At 42.3% G+C, this 19950-nt stretch overlaps 1 protein-coding gene across 7 annotated transcripts in view; it reads right to left on the reverse strand.

Annotated features, from left to right (window-relative positions):
• Nucleotides 1–7543: 7543 nt before the first annotated feature.
• LOC104333379 (abhydrolase domain containing 17B, depalmitoylase) overlaps nt 7544–19950 on the reverse strand; it is a 42152-nt gene continuing 29745 nt past the window's right edge. For 6 of the 7 annotated variants that reach the window (XM_075446371.1, XM_075446370.1, XM_075446374.1 and 3 more), the window contains 2 exons: nt 18306–18485; nt 15954–17407 (listed from right to left, as the gene is read on the reverse strand). In XM_075446371.1, the coding sequence (XP_075302486.1) occupies nt 17188–17407; nt 18306–18485 (400 nt within the window). In that variant the 3' untranslated portion in view covers nt 15954–17187. Of the gene's footprint in view, nt 7828–9941; nt 9979–15953; nt 17408–18305; nt 18486–19950 lie in introns of those variants that run through there. The other variant, XM_075446373.1, reaches the window with a different exon arrangement.

The raw sequence follows: 19950 nt of genomic DNA on the forward strand, positions 1-19950 counted from the left end.
ATGGATATTTGGCCTCCTACAGGAACAACCTTTAAACTCCATAAATTAAAATTTTTAAGGATAATATTGGAAGATTCTGGCAGCCAGGATATTGATTATTGGCATATATGGTATAATTGGGCTTATCGAAGGCGTAAACCACCTAAGACAAAAGTGAGCTCTCCTCCCTCCGCCCCAGAGGCCGAGGAGGTTAATTATGAGAGATTTAATTATGTGGCAAAGTAAAATGCCAAGACTGAGAGATGATGCCGAAAAACGTGCACAAATGTCGTCTGGAATAGTTACTGACTATACTCCTAATCGGAATGATGTGAAAACTCTGTTGAGAGAATTATTCCAGATGGATGAAAGAGAAAAGATTTTCCAAAAGGACAGAGAAATTGCTCAAAGGGGGCAAGGGGTAAACCCCTGGCCCACTGAAAATCCTCTTTGCGACCTAACTACTCCAGATGGCATGCAAGCCTACCAGGTTGCTGTCCGGCAATTATTAGATGCCGTGCGGCAGTGTGGTGAAAAGACTGCAAATTGGACAAAAGTTTTAGAGTGCAGACAAAAACCTGATGAACATCCAAGCGATTACTGGACACAGCTAAAAGCAACTTTATTAAAGTATGGGGGGATGACAAGGGAAAATTTTCAGGAACCACTAGCCATTAGTGTTTTTGTGGAACAATCATCCCCAGACATTAATAAATATTTTAAAAAGCACATGCCAGGATGGCAAGGGGAAACCTTAACTGAAATACTTAGTATTGCTACCTTTGTTTGTGACGGAAGAGACGAAGAAAAACAGAAGAGAGAGAGAGAGTGAGAAACAGAAACAGGAAAGAAAGCGAGAACGACAGGGAAAGGAGAGGGAAATCAGTCTATTGGCAGCTGCTATAACACAAACTTACAACCCCAGGGGAAGAGGTAGGGGTCTCTCAAGAGGAAACCCGAGGGGTAGAGGACGTGGGGGAAGAGCCCCATTTCCCCCATTTCAAAACCAGTCAACTTCTAATACTCTAGAATGTTTTTATTGTGGAAATTTAGGACATCTTCAACGGGAATGTCCGCTTCGCCCAAGAAGTCCTGGACGAGGAGCCACCCCTGCATATCCACCGCGTCCTCATTCGCAGTGAAATATTAGAGACTCCACACTTGCCGGAGAAACGCGAAAATGTCCCTCGAAGGAGTAGAGGTAAATGAGTACGGACGAGTTCCTGCAAAGGTAAATGGGATTTCTGTTCAGTTTTTAGTAGATACGGGAGCAACGTTGTCTCTATTAAGCTATGCCATTCCACAAGTTTCAGAAGAAAAGGTAATTCTACGGGGAGTTGTAGGAGAAGAAGTAAAATACCTCTCTACACCCCTTCCTATTATTTTGGCCGGAAAATTGGCGTGGGGGGAAGGTTTGTGATCTCCCCAAATTCACCCGTATCGTTGCTGGGATGTGACCTTTTGCAGGAATTTGGCACTCAGATACTTCTTGCTCCTAGCGGAATCCAATTGGTAATAACGGGATCTGAAATTATACACATCCCCAAGGACGAAGTTTTATCTTCTAGAATTCGTGAAGGACTCGAAGCGGTTCCCCGGGAACTATGGAGTAACTCTAGCGAAGACTCTTTTCAGTGGTGCCCAGCGACAGGACAAGGGGCAATGGGCACAAACTGAAGCATAGGAAGTTCCGTCTGAACATGAGGAAGAACTTCTTCCCTCTGAGGGTGACGGAGCAGTGGAACAGGCTGCCCAGGGAGGTTGTGGAATCTCCTCCTCTGGAGATATTCAAGACCCGCCTGGACAAGGTCCTATGCAGCCTGCTCTAGGTGACCCTGCTTCGGCAGGGGGGTTGGACTAGATGACCCACAGAGGTCCCTTCCAACCCCTACCATTCTGTGATTCTGTGAAGACGCAGGATTGCTCTTATCTGCAGAACTGGTAATTATTAAAACAAAAGGAGGCTCGCCCCCTTCGATACCACAGTACCCCATTGTTGATGAAGCTATACCGAGTATACATAAACAAACCGAGTCTTTCTTGAGAAAGGGCACACTTAGAGAATGTCAAAGTCCTTATAATACTCCTATTCTACCCGTAAGCAAACATCGATTATTAGATAAAGACGGGGACCCAGAGTATAGATTTGTTCGAGATCTCTGTGCTGTAAATGAACATGTTATTTCCCCACATCCTGTAGTCCCTGACCCCAGTTTAATTCTTACTCGGATACCTGCGTGCGCTCAATATTATACTGTTTTAGATTTAACTGGAGCATTTTTTAGTATTCCTGTTGCTGAAGAGAGTCAATTAATATCTTTGCCTTTACCTGGCAAGGGAAACAACTGACATGGACCCGATTGCCACAAGGGTTCACTAGCTCACCTACAATCTTTCCTCAAATTTTGAGAAATGACTTCAGGGATTTATCTACCTTTGTGGTTAATGTTTTCATGGGCGTATGAGACAAAAAGATCCATTCCAGAGTCTTCAACTCCTGCATGTTAACACACCACTGACCTAAAAGAGCATAACGCTGGAAAAAAGCATAAATTATATACAAATCTGTTGGTAACTTAAGATTGATTCTGGAGGCAAAGGAAGTTGCGATTTTATCCAAAACTTTCTGCAAGACAGTTTTTGCTTCTGGTGTCAATCTCCTGGAAGATAACAAATCTGAGTCCCCTTTCAACAAGGTAAATAAAGGGACAATTCTTCAGTTGTGATGCCTAAAAGGGGTCGTACCCAATTAATTGTTCCTAATAATTTTTGTAAATCATGAAGAGTGGTGACCTGATCAATAATATGCAATGGTTGTGGAAACACTCGTGAAGTAAAACGTTTCCATCCTAGATACTTCCAGGGTTGCTCTGTCTGCACCTTTTCCGGGGCTATCTGTAACCCATAGATCTTTAATGATGATTCTGATTTAGCAAAAGCAGTGAGCAGTACATTTTGTGTTTCAGCAGCAAGGAGGATGTCATCCATATAGTGATATAAGTAGATCTGATTGAAGGATTGCCGTACTTCTTTTAATGCTGCATCCACGACTATCTGGCAAATCGTGGGGCTATTCGTCATGCCCTGTGGCAGAACGACCCAATGGTATCGCTGCATAGGTTTGCTGTTGTTAATTGAAGGCACAGAAAATGCAAAATGAGCACAATCATCAGGGTGTAAAAAAATTATAAAAAACCAGTCCTTTAAATCAATAACAAAAAGAGGCCAATCTTTTGGAATCATAGCTGGGTTAGGGACATCAGGCTGTAGTGGCTGCATTGGGCTCATCACTGCATTTATAGCCTGCAGATCTTGTAATAATCTCCATTTACCAGACTTTTTGGGAATGACAAATATAGGGGTGTTCCATGGACTAGTAGATGGTACCAGGTGACCTAATGCCAGCTGTTTGTCCACAAGGAATTCTGCTGCAGTAATTGAATTGTACACACTTTTTCCAACCAAGGGCTTGAGCATAAGCAAAACGGTTCTTGCCGCGCCGTTTCTGGGTCAGGCTGGGCCGGGCAGATGCGCTAGGGGCAGGGAAGGGGGGGGCTGGGCCGGGCCGCGCCACTGGTTGCCGAGCGAGGGGAGCCCGCCGGCTCGGCGGGAAGGGGCGGCGCGCAGGGGGCCGTGTGCCCCACCAGGTGTAAGGTTTGCTGACCCGTCTGGTGTGGTGGCTGCTGGTGCTGCGTTGGAGGGACTGCGCGGCTTTAGGCTGGAACTCACCCTGCTTTGATCTCAGGTCGGGTACGCGGACTGTCGTAGAGAGGCCCTGTTGTACTTTTGTGGTTGCAAGCTGAAATAGCAAGATCTCAGCGGCTTCCTCTTGTTCAATTTGTTTCATAATAGCAGTTCGTAACCCATCTAAAAACTGAACATAGGGTTCCTGAGATCCCTGTCGAATTGATACGAAAGACGCTTCTTGCCGGCCAAGATCTGGCACCTTTAGCAAGGCCTTGAGAGTTAAATCCGCGGCTTGCACAAATACTGCTCTTGGTAGCACCGCTTGCACTCCCCCCGTGGCGTAATTATCTTGACCCAGCAACTCGTTTTCTCCAGTACTTAATCCAGCAGAAATATTCTCCATAACTTGCACAATTACAAGTTCCTTATATTCTGATGCCCAGATGGTATATTGTGCAGATGATAGAACCATTCTAAGTATTGAGGCTGTGTAGGAGCCAAAGGGAGCGTTTTAGGAGCAAAAGGGGGGGTTTGACAAGTGACCTACGTGATATTGATTTTTGTCATTGTGCCTGTAAAATTTCATCTGCTGTGGGGGCGGGGGTTGCCGTAACCTTCACCGGAGTTAGCGGCGGGTATAAATCAGGTCCGTCCTCGGTGTCTATTTCTCCGGGATCAAAAGGGTCATCAGATTCTGGCAGATCTACCTCCCGCATGCCCTGTGTTGAGTTAGGGGTTTCATCGTACGTAGGACTAAATATTTCAGAAGACTGCAGATCAGTCTGTTCCTGCTTTTGCCAGAATGAAGGAGGGGCGGCCGACGCTTGTAAGATAGTTTCTGCGGGTTTTAGAGCATTTAAAGCTGTATACACTGTTTTCCAAGTAATAATGATTTCATCGGGGACTTCAAGCTGCAAGTCCTTTTTTGTCTGCAATTCCTCCCCCACCTTTGCCCACAACGAGCTATCATATGAACCTGAGGAAGGGTACCACGAGCAATAGTCTCTTATCCAAACTAACAATTTAACCAACTTTGTAACTGATACCACAAATCCTTGTTCTCTCAAAATTCTCTGTAAAATCTCTTGATGGGAGCTTTTGCTCCTTTGTAGCTGACTGTCCCATCTTATAAATCCGCAGCGGCTCACCTCAATCGTTCCAGCGAAGGGTGATGTCTCCCCTTGTGTGTGCGCACGCGTGCATATGTCTCTCCTCTTGGTCCCAGCTGCGGTTCACCACCGGTAATGATCTCCAAGTCTGAATATTTTCATGTCCAAATATCTTTATATCCAAATATCTTTATGTCTAAATATCTTCGTGTTCGAAAACCCACGTTCGGGCGCCATCTGTGGTGAATGACTTCACGGACCCCAATCTTGTGCTCGATCAGAATCATTTTATTGTTCAAGTGAATACCTTATATACTAATACAATAGTTACTAGAGCCAATCAGCTTTGGATTCATGGCTTTGCGAATGCCAGTTCACAGTTGCTGTTTTCCAGGATCTTTTGCAGCTGGATGTGTGAAAACAGCTTATCTCCTGAGAACAGAGAAGGGAGGCGCAGGACGCGCTGATCTTTCAAGGTCATGAGACAGTGCTGTTCTGTCTCAAATTATATGGTTTCCCACATGCGCTCAATATTATACTGTTTTAGATTCAACTGGAGCATTTTTTAGTATTCCTGTTGCTGAAGAGAGTCAATTAATATCTTTGCCTTTACCTGGCAAGGGAAACAACTGACATGGACCCGATAGCCACAAGGGTTCACTAGCTCACCTACAATCTTTCCTCAAATTTTGAGAAATGACTTCAGGGATTTAAAGTTCCCAGGAGGTTCTGTTAACCGAAGTTAGTCCTGTTGTGTGAGGCTATCAGTGAGAACCCAGCACCAAACCCAACAAACCGGTTTGGCTGGAGACTGGGCTGATAAGCGGCCAAAACTGCGTGAACACGGCAGAAAATCTGACTACGACTCAACCACTTTACGCTAGAAATATGTGCGGCCATCAGGGTCCGTCGAGCTCTCCCTCCACAGCAGCTGGCTGCGCGGCGGCAATCTCCCCTTGAGTAGGGACGCCCCCCAAAGGTTACCCCTCGAGGCCGAGAGATCCCTTACCTGACACCAGGCATCGATGGGTTGGTAAGTGACCTTTTTTTGCATGCATCTAACATTTAAGATACGTACAAGTAAGCTTACGCGATCATCTTTGTATCCCATACTAACTTTAAGCGGATGTTTTCACAGGGGCACCACCAGCTTCGCCGAGTTGCTCAGCTTTGGCCTGCGGCGAGTCCGGTGCCTAGCTGGCTGGAACCAGCTGTGTCCAGCCCAGGGCAGACCCTGGCCTCTTCTCACAGAGGTCACCCCTGCAGGCTGCACCTGCAGCGCTGTGTCCAGTTCTGGTCCCCACAATTCAAAAAAAACCCAGAAAAACAACAAACCGAAAAAAGACACAGACAGACTGGAGAGGGTCCCGAGGAGGGCCACAAAGACGATCAAAGGGCTGGAGAACCCGCCCTGTGAGGAAAGGCTGAAGGAGTTGGGTCTTTTCTCCCTTGGAGAAGAGAAGGCTCAGGGGGGACCTCGTCACAGCATGCCAGTACCAGTACTTAAAGGGTGGCTACAAAGAGGCCGGAGGTGCTCTCTTCGCGAGGAGCCACATGGAGAAGACAAGGGGCAACGGGTACAAGTTGCACCAGGAGAGAGGTTTCATCTCGATACAAGACAGACATTTTGTCTCAACGCTGAAGGTTTTCAAGATGCGATTGGACAGGGTGCTAGATAATCTCATCTAGGCTCCCTTTGCCACAAAAGGCTGGGCCAGACGATCTTTCGAGGTCCCTGCCCACCTGGGCTGCTCTAGGATGCTACGATTCTTCAGCGGATCACCGTTTAATAACCCTTTGCTCTCTCTGGTTTGGAACAAAGTATCGGCAACATTGCCAGCGAGGCGAGACATAGATTCCACCAGGCGCCAGAGACCTCCTAAACCTACGGCAATCACCCGGTCTCTCTGAATGTATGAGCCATGCCTAGCTGCTTCAGAATTCCCCCGCCCCCAGAAGCGGGAACACCTTCGGGATACCTTAGGGAGTTTACACAGCCAGAACTTCTCCCCGGGAAGATTAAATAAAGGTGAAGGCCTCGCGTTACTTACGCGCCCGCATCACCAAACTTCACCCCATTGCTTGGGGATACAGAAGAGATGAAGACGCCTTCCAGTGGGCATCTCTGGTGCCTCAGTAACACGGTGTTTCAAGGGCAACGAAGGATCGCCCTGCTTTCCCGTGCCCATCTCCCTTTTTTAAAAGCCATTAAAGAAAGATGAAGTTTGCCGTCTCCCCGCGATGTAGTTTTGGTTTGGCCCTGGCTGGGATGGAGGCGACTTTCCCCATAGCAGCCCTCACAGTGCTGTGCTTTGCAGTTGTAGCTAGAAGGGTGTTGGTAACACACCAATGTTTTGACTAACTGCTGAGCAGTGCTCCCACAGCATGGAGGCTCTCTCTCCAACCACCCCCAAACTCCAGAAAGCTGGGGGTGGGCAAGAGGTTGGGAGGGGACACAGCCGGGACAGCTGACCCAAACCGACAAAAGAGAGATTCCACTGTGCTATGGAAGCCCCACAGCTGCCATTCAGACCGAGTGTTTTCCCCTACCATATCCCTCCTCACCAGAAAAGGGATAAAGTGCTCCAACAGGAGTTGGATGCTTCTCCAACACACTGCACTGTGCCAAAACCACCCAAAACCACTTACGCTCCGGGGAGACACCATTTTAACTTGCAGAACTATTTCCCTCAGTAAGACGCTCAAGACAGAGATGATATCCCCATGCTAAATCTTTATTGTGCAACTGCTGCTCAAAAGCCGTTACCTTCCACAGACACACGTCACAAAAAATGAGACATCGACAGTAGCTAGATTGACGGGCAACAGACGAAATCCATTCAGTGGCGATTTGTACACGTGGGGCAACTCTTGCGGTGCAAAAATCTTAGCCAGGCGGCCAGCCCAACTGACGGCCACCCAGAATACGTAGATGTACGCGACAGACAGGCTGCCCACCCTCGGGCCCTTCATCCACAACCATCCGGAATCCATCGGTCAGGCCCAGGTGAGCAGCACGCTTCTTCCCAGTGGGCATTAAATGCCCAAGAAGCTGGAGAAAGGAAGTACAAAACCGTAAACAAATAAAATAAAAAGCCACACACAAAGAGGGGAGAGGGCAGGAAGGGAAGGAAGGAGAGCAGAGAACCACCCAGAGAAACCAGTTAGCCAATTCCTAGCAACTCAGCCACTGCGCTTTAAACTACCATCTGTCTGCCTGCAACCGACATTTTCCAAACAAAGCTACAGAGACCGATTATGCACACTAGAGGGTAGGGGGATGGGGGAGAGGAAGAGCCGTGCAATTTTTGTCAAGCTAGACAGTAATGGACTACAAAACACCCACAGAAGGTCTTCCTTTTCTGACCAATGCCCCAGTAGAAGCCTTTCCTATGATTCTTCACACCCCTTACCAAATTCAGCTCCGGCTGTGCCTTAGCTTTCCTGATCCCATCCCCACGCACCTGGGTAGCATCCCTACATTCTTCCCAGGCTGCCTGTCCCCGCTTCCACTGCCTACGCGTTTCCTTCTCGCACTTCAGCTCGACCAGAAGGTCCTCACTCAGCCATGTTTTGTTACCCGTGCTGCGCGCGTTGGCGTTGAGACGCTTCAGTTGGGCTGTCGACCGCATCACCTTTTTGGAGGATCGCGCCCCAGTTCCTTTGCGGCATTTCTCAGGTGTTCCCCTGTTGGTTCCTAACACATCAGCAGCCCCTGGCTCTTCTCTGTTGCTCAAAACTCCATCCCTTTACTATGATATGCTTTTCTTGGAAACGTGCAGAATATGTGTTTTAATATAGCTTAAATACCTAGTGACTGTGTCTCTTCGCGCATACGTTTGGAGGAGCGATCCCTTGTGTGCCCGGCACCGTAACAAAGAATACCTACTTAATAGCCTGATAAGAATACCTGCTTAATAGTCTTCCTACTATTATTGAGTCTTCAGTTCCGGCTTTTCACAGCATCACGGTTTCTTTCTATGGTTATTTTACAATTAATATTCACTCAACGCACATTGGTTAAGAAGTTCTGTATCTGTTTGATGGGTTAACCTTGGCTAGCAGCTGCACATCCACCCAGCTGCTCACTCAGTCCCTCTCCTCAACTGGACAGAGGGGAGAAAATAAATGAGAAATCTCATGTGTTGTGATCAAGACAAGGAGATTGATTACCAGTTACTGTCATGGGTAAAACAGACTTGACTTGGGGAAGATTAATTTCCTGCCAGTTAAAATAGATTTGGGTAGCGAGAAACAGAGAGAAATTAAACAACACTTCTTCCCCCCCATTTCCCAGGCTCAAATTCACTCTGTCACTCCTGACTCCTCTACCCACCCAACCCTCTTAGTGGCACAGAGGTGATGGGGAATGGGGGTTGTTGTGGTCAATGCATAACAGTTTTTCTGCTGCTCCTTCTGCCTCACATTCTTCCCCTGCTCGTGTGGGCCCTCTCCACAGGCTGCAGCCCTTCAGGAAAACCTGCTCCAGTGTGGGTTCTTCATGGGCTGTTATTCCTTCAGGAAATATCCAACTCCTCCTGTGTGGGTTCCTCCATGGGCTGTTGAGTGAATACCTGTTCTGGTGCTTTCTCTTCCATAGGCTTTAGGGGAATATCTGCTCTGGCACCTGGAGCACCTCCTCCTCTGACTTTGGTGTTTGCACTGCTGTTTCTCACTTTTTTTTCTCTCCTCCTCTATGTGTGGCGTTTTTACCCTTTCTTAAATATGCTTTACAGAGGCACCACCAACTTCACTGACTGGCTCAGGTCTGGCCTGCAATGGGTCTGTTTTGGAGCTGGCTGGAACCGGCTGTGTCTGGCACAGGGCAACCCCTGGTCTCTTCTCACAGAGGCCACCCCTGCAGCCCCCTGCTACCAAAACTTTGCCACATATATCCAATACATATAGAAAGATTATGACAGAATAGAAAAAATGTGAGAAAAAAGACAAAAGATGCTGACAATTTCTGGCTTTTTAAAATAAAATATTACTGAAGTAAAATGAAACTAGTGCAAATGAACAGAGGGTGTAGGGCATGAGAAGACTTTTTTATGGTAACCCAGGATAGTTTCCTTCCATCATCCGAGTATGTAGAGTCCCAAGCACATTTTATCTCACTGTCAAGTTAACCCAGGGTAGTTTACTTCTTCCCCCATCTGCACTTACTTTTGCAATGGCATCAATGAGAGCGCCTGTGGGATTCCTGGAAGAACAGGGACATATTGTGAGCAACCCAGACACTCTGAATATGGACTTGATCAGTCTGTAGCAGCACAGGCCTCAAGGCCATCGAGAGGCCGGCTGTGGATAAACAGGTGTTCTATTAATAGATGCTCTAGGAATAGTGACCAATCATAACCGAGTGCTGTACCGATTGCTGTCTATATAATCTAGATTCTCTGCTAATAAAGTAGACTGTTATGGATCATATTGGTCGAGGAATCCTGTATGAACTGCACGTGGATGGACTCATTGGCTTACGCTAACCTCGAGTGCATCCAAGGAATTTTGTCCCTCATTCTAGCTGTAATACTATTTCTACTTAGAATGAATGAGTTTAGCAACTGTCATCATATATGACAACAGGGAATTGCAAATACATGAATCAGAATGGAAGCATTCGATGCATAGATGGAAGGTCGATAAAGGGAAAACAATCCACATAGGTTGTCGAACCTTTAATGCTAGTAGTAGAAAAGATTTCCCTCCTTCGACCTAAGTTACTATCAGGAAATTTCCTGAACCAAAACCAGAACCCACAATAGATAGGAAGCATTGTGCATCTGATGTTTGTTGGTTCAATTTTACTATAATTCAGTCAGTATCTGTTGTCTGTTTAGGAAGCACTGACAGAGGAAACAAAGCACTATCATTTAAATTTGGGTTAGACATATCACAGGAAAAGACTTCAACTACGGCTATGCCTGTACCAATCACAATGTCACCCCAACAAAATTTTGAGAATGAATCCATTCCAACACTCACAGGTCTAAATCCTTACATTTTTAACATTGGTCCTTACGTTATCAAAAATACCGGTCAACAACAAATATTGTTTAACCCGACCTACTCTCTCTAGTGAGTGGAACTATCAATGCAGATTAATGTCTCTGCCATCAAACCTATTTGCTCACCTTTCCTAGGTACATCCTATGCGGGATGGTATGCGTGGTTACGTGAACGAACCCTTACCTCCTCACAACGATTGAAGAGAGGTGTAACTGGTATCTTAGGAACAAACTTAAAAGTCTTAAACAGTATAGATGCTGAAGTACTTGCTAACAAACTAGTCACAACTACTGGTGACTTAAATAGGTTAGAACACCCCCTACGGTCTTCCCTTTTTAACTCTGGGAAATCACCAATGACTTTTTCCTAATATATTACCTCAGTGGGAAGAAACAAGTGAAAAGGACCATCAGCTGATTGCAAATGCACTTGGTGCAGCCCAAAGCAATATTTCTTTAGCGCTCAGCTGTATCCAAGCCCAGCTTTGGATGCAATCGATGACTGCTGCAATTATAAGGGAAGGTGATATGGGATAATGCAATTGACTTTGAGAAAAAATTTCAATCCTGGTGGTACCTAGTTAATTTCACCTATGACCCCATTGAGAGTAAGGCCACTGCTTTTGTCTTAACGATACAAAATGCCTCGGTATATACCATATACCCAATCATTGCATTAGGATTAAATCACAATGGAACAGTACTCTATCCTATTGAGCATAGAGTGTGGGCCAAAAAAGATGGTGACAAATGGCAAACTGTTGACGTCGATGCATGTATCACACGAGAACAACAAGGCTTTATTTGTGAGAGTAATACCCTTAAAGCGCAAGACATTTGTCTCGACACTGAACAAAACATTTGTCATTTTGAGATACATCCCAATGAGGCCCCCAACACTGTGCTTGCATATATTGGGAAAGGATGTGTTTGCATGAGATCTCCTTGTAATTTTATATTTATAGATAACATGGTCACAGATATTGATAATCATTTGAAATTTTGTGTTTGTAATTTCACTAACATTGTTGGATGCGATTTCAGTTATTCGACTCCTGTTACGTCTCACCAACTGTTACAGACCAACTATACAGTGATTCACAATTTACTACCTGTCCCCATTGGAATGAACATCACATTGGTGAAAAAGCTGCTACAACATGATGACTTGAAACGACTGTTAAAGAAGGCCCAAGAAAATGGACAAAAGACTCTAATTACTGTCCATTATGATGTGGAAGAGATACATCAAGTACTGGAGAGAATCAAAAAGGACGGAGGACACAAATGGTGGGACACTCTTTTTGGATGGTTGCCAACAGCTACAGGACTCTTTAACAAGATGTTGCATCCCATTGTTGTTTTATTAATACTCATCACATTGTGCTTTGTTTTAACACTTGCTTTGTATGTTAAAATTTGGCTTATGATGAAAAAGTGAACTCGCTTGCTAGCTCCCCAAAATTCGTTTGTACTTGACAACCCTTACCATAGGAACACATGTGACATTCCAGATTAATCCCAAATCTAGTGAAGTTTGAGTGACTTTAGTCACGGGGTGGAATATGTGGAATTATTAGTAAAATTAAGGTTTTACATCTGAAAATTAAAGTTTATATGAAAAACGTAGCAGTGTTCACCCATTGAGTAAAAGCATGAAATCAAAAGGAGCTCTGAGGATGGGACACAGCTGCAGCAGGCATGCCAGGAATCCACTAACACAGCAACTCCCTGCAATGTACCATAGAGGATGGAACGGAGTGGAGACTCCGTGGCCCTGCTCCGTGATGATAAAGCGGGAAGAAATGGTTCTCTAGAACTGATAAGCAGCTCATCTGGCCCCCTGAGCCAACAGGTTTTCGAAACCTTGCCAAAGTGCTATCCTCTCGTGAACTTTGCTCGTTTTAATATCATTTTAATACCAAAACACACCTCCATCCCGAAGGCTACCCGCCTCCGAGGTGCGACCACCCCTCTTCGAGTCTGCACTCTCGATTTTTCGTAAACTATACCTTTAAACGTGAAGCGAGAGAATTTTACACCAATCATGATAAAAGGTATGTATGACTACAGTCACTCAAACTCCACCTTAAAGATAGAAAGGATATAAAAATAGCCAGGGAAATGGGGGATTTTCGGAGAAGAAGATAACACCGTAGATTTTCAGAGAAGAAGATCTTCGGAGGAAAAGAAGATAACACCGTGAGCAAGTCAAGGGAAACTCCACCTCAGACTGCCTCCGACAGCCGGGATTGGCCAACGGGCTGAGCCTTGCTTCTTCCCTCCTTGGGACGCCTTGGGTGAGACTTAAACTAAGCGCTTTTCTCGGGAATAGTTACTCCCTAATGTTTATAGCCAGGCTGTATTATTTATAACCTTTTCACGCGTTTTATATTTGCACGTGCTTTCTTGCAGACAGTCACTATCACCGGCAATTCAAAAAACCTATATACCTGTTGCACAAATAAAACTGCACTGTTTAAGTAGCCAGTTGTCACAGTTTCTCACTGAACGTGACCAAATGCGGCCGTGCTAGTTCATGAGCACGACTGGACTGAAGGTGCAGGCTGCTATTAGTGTATCCAGAATCGTGGTAGTTTAATATACGTATTAAACGCGACTGGACTGGTAGTGGCAAATTGGACATCACTCAGAATTTAAACCTAGCCGCACCTAGCCTCTCAGTTCGGTGAAAAGCGTTAGAAAGCAAGGGGGTTTATTTTCTGCCAAATTAACACGACACCTGCATTACATCAGTGAGCCCTTCCTGCTACCAAAACCTTGCCATGTACACCCAATACAATCTGTCAAGAGTTCTAAAGCTATTTCATGATGAAATTTCAATCTAGGGCTACTTATAATCAATTTTCATGTTAACTTTTCAAGAATAAAAAGAGTCAAACTTTGTTATCTGCACTATTTAAGTGAAAGAGAAGCAGCCTGTCACATGCTACATAATAGTAGTCATAAGTGCAACATTCCCATCTTTGACAAGGTTTAGGATATCTTTCAAGCATTTCTCTTTTTAGAATAGCATGCCTATGCTCCATTTAGCTTTTCAATCTTCCTTTTGTAGTAACATACCAATGTGAGCTCTGATGACACTGTCTGTGGTACAAATTTTGGTATTAGAGTTAGTCCCAGCAATAGCACATCAAGCACTGATGGTCTCAGGATTAAGATAGCCAGATGTGGGCTTTTTCTATAGTAGTATTTCTGTTGTCTTTTTGTTGCTGAAAGATGAAGCATCCATAGTAAGGAGCACTAAATAGCAATAATTTTTGTAATTCAACATTCTCTTCCACTTTTGAGCTGCTGTACAATGATGGTGCACAAATATTCCTACTGCCAACCATTTAAAGAAGGATTTCCATACGTTACTTATTCAGGATGCCTCTTCCTCCTCTGCTTCTCAAACAATTTTTTCCTCATTTCTGTATTTTTGGCTGATCAATACAAATGCTCTGCAAATACTGCACAATGGCATTTAACTAAAAAAGCTCACAGTTAAAGGCATGCATCTTTTCACTAAAAAAAATGGAAAATGAAAGCAGGTTTGAAATCAGTCAGTAACAGTAGCTAATTGACCATGCACTAGATCACTTGGCCACTGCAGGCAGACAGTAAACAGAAGGGAGATGATTGCTGTGACTTTTTTGTTTGTTTGCTTTTAAATCTGTAGCTGGGAGTATGAGACAGCACAGGACCAAAATATGACCCAAAAGACCACACCTTTAGAAAGTCACCTCAAATTAAGTTGTTTTTAAAGCTGATTTGCCAGAAAAGACAGTTTAGTGTAAAATATTTGACTATTAAAGAAAAAAGGAATAAGTGTACATGGTTCACAAAATGCTCTTTTCTCTGAAATCAGACATTGTCTTATTAATGAATGCTGAATCAACTCTTATTTGTCATGAGACAATTGTATTTATAACATGAAACAACAGCCCATTGTCAATTTCACCAATGACAGTTTAATGACAAATCAACCACCATGTGAAATGTTTTCCTTCTAGTTGAAATAGCTCAGAGTTGCTTTATGTCAGTAAAAGATTTGTTGCCATAATTTGATACAAAATACAAGGCTATGCATAAAAGCTATTTAAATTCCTTCAGTAAACAAGTTATCTAAAAAAATCTAGATGTAGAATACGAATCAGAACAAACTGGTAATAATTAACCATTCATAAGCTGTCCCATAAGAAAACAGAATCTTTACTTACCAGTGTAATCCAGCACAGCTGCATCTACTGAAGGCAAAACACTATTAGGCTTTTTTTTGTTTTGCCTCAACAAAACACAGAAACAAGAGTAGCAAAATGGCTATGACACCTTTTTTTGTCATTTTAATTACAGGGTGCCATAGCATTCCCCAGCATATGATTCAGAAATCAGATAGTTCTAGTAATGACACTTGATCATTTGCCTGCAATTTGCAATGCTACCAGCTGTTCTATATCACTTTTCATCGCAGTTCCACACTCTTTATTTGTGAATTTCTGAAGAGGGTTCTGGAAACAGATCTAATTAATTGAAAAGGTTCAGGATTTCCATATAAATCAGAGTGGCTGCAAGGTAGTAAGGAACCAAAATAAAATTGTATATAAAGTATGATGTAATAAAGTTGAGTTACATATCCATTGAAGTGTGTTTCCACTTGCAAAATCTTGGATTAAGATAAAATTATGAGTCTAATATTATTGTGCCTCAGTACTAGTCTGAAGTTCAGAACACATTGATCTGTACTTGATCAAAAAAGCAAACAAAAAAGCCAGTTGTTTGAGAACAACCTTAAATTCCTTTATATTCAAATAACAAACCAGGAAGCACAAGACAAGAAGTCACTAATGATTTCAATGAAGGATAAACTTGAATTCATTACAGAAGAATGTTTATAATGCAACTCTGCAACAGAAAACCTGTATATTGAACAGCTGACTGAAGAAAGAAGTACAAATTGACATGGGGATAGGAGGGTAATCAGAGCAATAGATGCCAATATAGAAATCTGCCAATAACTAATAACAGTTCGTTACTGCATTAGCTCTTTGATTTCTTAGAGTAAGTGAGGAGTTGCTTATTATTTTGGCTTACAATTAACAGTTGCTATTTCTTTTCAGAAAGAAATACTGTTTACTGTTAATCAACAGATCTGAACCAAAGTCTTCACAATACTTGATAATGCATTTAATTATACAATACTCTCAAACAATCACAAAAATAAACAGAACAATTAAGCTGCATAAGGCAGCACTGTTGGAATATTACTTTGTTTACAAATTAGGCTACTTATAATTAAATTTATCTTTCTTAGTTTTATTCAAGCAAAATGCATTCAAGGGGAAAGCATCTCACAAAGTTTATTTTACTATGAGTTAACAGAAAAATGTCTGCATTATCTTCTTGTCCTGTCCCCGCACTGTCCTGGAGTGACTGGTGAAATTTCCATGCAATATTCAAAAAACAAGCTCTTACACTAAACAGCCAAAAGTAAGCCTGAACACACATCTGCAAACTTGCAAATTATTTATTGCTAAGTTGGATAAACTTCTAGGTTCTTTCTGTTGAAATACTGCATCTCTACAATGCTTAAAACTATGTTGCCCACTAAGTTTATGTAAGTTCTGAAAGACTTACTGATTTCAAAGAAGTACTTAGTGGCCTTAGTAGAAATCATGTAAATGGTATTTATGTTATACAAATGACAACTTGTGACATTATTTTGGCAAGACCAGGATCACTGAGAAGATGATTTGGTAAATTTGACCCTTATCTTTCAGGTTAAAAAAACCCAACCAAAACCCCAAACAACTAAAGCAAAACTAAGCACAAAAGACATGAAAAATATGGAAAAAGAAATCTATTTTGAGCCCCTCCCTCTATAACAGGGCATAGGTAATTTCCAGTGACTGTCTATTTTCATTATATATACACGAGTATTTGCTCAAATGTAATGGCTATTGCATTTTTACAGGTCAACTGTTTAAAAGTCTGTTTTTTACTTTACACCTGTGCAACAGAGTAAGTCACAGTACATTTTGAGATATTTAAAAAATATTTATAAATTTGTTTTTGATATGCTAAAGCATTCAGCAACACTTTTACAGCATTTCATTTTATGTAATTAGTATTTCATAGAGTATTCCTTGTGATTTTTTTTGTACATCTAAAAAGAAAAAAAACCTCAAAGTAATATGAACTGCCAAGCTTTACTGCATGATCATGTCATTCCAGTTTATAATACTGCCATTAAAACCTTCATTAATTATGTTGACAGATAACTACCTGTACATTTAATGAAGGCAATCAACATTATTTCAAAACACAACCTGCAGATTTTGTGTTATGTATTTATCAAAGTGTACAATTCTGCAGTGAAATGAAATGTAGATACACAAAGAAAATTACAAGTTCACCAGTTCCTTTGACACAAACTGTTTTAGTCTTTCAAGGTACTGTCCATAGAGTTCCACATCATTATGGCCCGCTCCTTCTACCCATAGTGGTTCTACAGGTCTCTGGCAACGCTCAAATAATGCTAGGCCATGTGAAAAGTCAATTACTTCATCTTCAGTCCCATGGATGATTAACACAGGAGATGTTATTTTAGAGATTTTGTCAATGCTGTAAGAAAAATATTATATCCATGAACACAGTCAGCTTTATTAAACCTTCTTGAAGGACCAGAGAGTCTTAATTTAATTTTTTGTAATGGTTAAAAGTACAATGTGTAATTAAAAGTACAATATGTAATTAAATTTTAAAATTGTTTAAATCATTAGAAATTTAGATATTATCAACACCCTGGAAGCCATTAGAGTAGCATATGCAAAACTACACAGAAAGGAAAAACACTAGTGGAAATTACTAGGATTGCGTAACAGAGCAATCAATCTTAAAATGCTGTTAATTACCATGTTCACTTTAAAAATCAAAGTCATTGGACTGATAAAAATACTGCTTCCTCAATAGAAAAAGAGCCTGTCAGAACTGGAAGAATTTTGGCTCTTAACTTTTGATCCTCTATGGGAATCTCCTTAAAGACAGATATTTAAAACGCAAGCAATTCTTCTAGCAAAGTGTACCAGTTTGCAATGGCCAACTAATGGCATAGTTCTGAAATACATGGCAGGACTCTATTAACTTCAGTTAAGGTCTATTTATTTTTTCCAGTCTTTGCTACTTATATAAATACATGCAAAAGACTATTTATAGTAACACAGAGTAACAATTCACTGCAAGAGAACTACTTGTCAGTATTTAGGGGCTATTTATAGGAAAACTAATCACTTTTACACAGATGCCCACTGAAATGATTCATGATATGAAAAACCTAAAATATACAAAGTTTTGTAAACTCCCTCAAACATTTCTCACTTTTTTCATTCACTCTGATTATTCTCCAATTATTGTTTTTAAACCATCTAAATAAAATTCAGAGTATTTGCCATATTACTTGTTTCCCTATTCTACAACTTCTGTAACAGAAAAAAATGCGTGCACAAAAAATCCCAACACTCACTTTGGGAATGCATCAAAGCAGTAGGTCTTCTTTGTATCGGGAAAAGCTACTCGCATTCCTGAGGTCAGTGGAGAATGAAGAATTACAGCAGCACTTTCATACCTAGCAGCAAGATCCACAGATGGTACTGTTCCTATACTTTGGCCATATATAATAACATTTTCAGGGCGGATTCCGTACCTAGAAAATTAAAAACGTTACCAAAATGTCATTTAAAATGAAACAGATCAGTTTCTACACAACTAGACAAAAAAGCCCCTCTGTAGATAAAAATTTTCTGTGAAACAGGAGTTGGTAGAACAAGCAAATATGTTTTACAACATTTCTGACTTAAAATAAAAGGAAAATTATTTACTTTGTGTTTGCAGTACTTTTTTTGCCTTATGCCCTGAATGATACTGAAATACAGGGTTATTTTTTAAAATATGAATTTGTGAATGCAGTTACAACTTCTATACTAGTTGTATACCTTTACTGATAACATTAGCAGACCTGCAACAGAAAACTGATTAGCGCCTTACTATCTCTTATGGTTATCAAGTGGAAAGTAGTCAAAAATGCAAAAATGTGGTCAGCTTTATTATTCTGATATTTGGTAAAAGCTAAAAGCAGGTAACCCTGCTCAGCAATTTGTGGGGACCTAAATTATCCCTGTACAGACAGTAGCCAGAATATTATGGATTCTGTGTAATAGCTGTGATGCTTCTTTTTTATCACAGTTGCTTTGACACATAGGCAGGATGAGGAATATCTAACCTAACCCACAATTAAGACAGCCCAGTAAGCCCTAGAAAATTAAAGTCAAAGCCCCTCATATTTAGATGAAACCACTAGCACTTTTTCTGTAATTAACTGAGGTAGTGTCGTGGTTTAGCCTGGCTGGATGGCAGATGCCCACAAAAGCCGCTCTATCACCCCCCCCTCCTCAACTGGACAGGGGAGGAAAAAATATGATGAAAGGCTCATGGGTTGAGACAAGAACAGGGAGAGATCACTCAGCAATTACTGTCATAGGCAAAACAGATTCAACTTGGGGAAATTAGTTTAATTTATTACCAAACAAATCAGAGCGGGATAATGAAAAATAAAACCAAATCTTAAAACACCTTCCCCCCACCCCTCCCTTCTTCCCGGGCTTAACTTCACTCCTGAATTCTCTACCTCCTCCCCTTTGAGCGACACAGGGGGATGGGGAATGTGGGTTGTGGTCAGTTCGTCACATGTTGTCTCTGCTGCTCCTTCCTCCTCAGAAGGAGGACTCCTCAAGGTTATCAAGTTGGTCAAGCATGACTTCCCCTTGGTGAATCCATGCTGACTGCTCCTGATGACTTCCTTGTCTTCCATGTGCCTGGAAATGGTTTCCAGGATTAGCTGCTCCATCACGTTCCCAGGGATCAAGGTGAGGCTGACTGCCCTGTAGTTCCCTGGGTCCTCCTTCTTGCCCTTCTTGAAGATGGAGGTGGCATTTCCTTTTCCCCAATCCTCAGGCACCTCTCCCAATTGCCATGATCGTTCAAAGTTTATTGAGTGGCCTTGCAATGACATCTGCCTGCTCCCTAATCACTCATGCGTGCATAGCATCAGGGCTCATGCACTTATATATGTACAATTTGCTTAAGTATTGATTCGAAGATCCGGTAAGAAA

Source organism: Opisthocomus hoazin, chromosome W (assembly GCF_030867145.1).
Source record: "Opisthocomus hoazin isolate bOpiHoa1 chromosome W, bOpiHoa1.hap1, whole genome shotgun sequence".
In the NCBI taxonomy this organism is placed as follows: Eukaryota; Metazoa; Chordata; class Aves; order Opisthocomiformes; family Opisthocomidae; genus Opisthocomus; species Opisthocomus hoazin.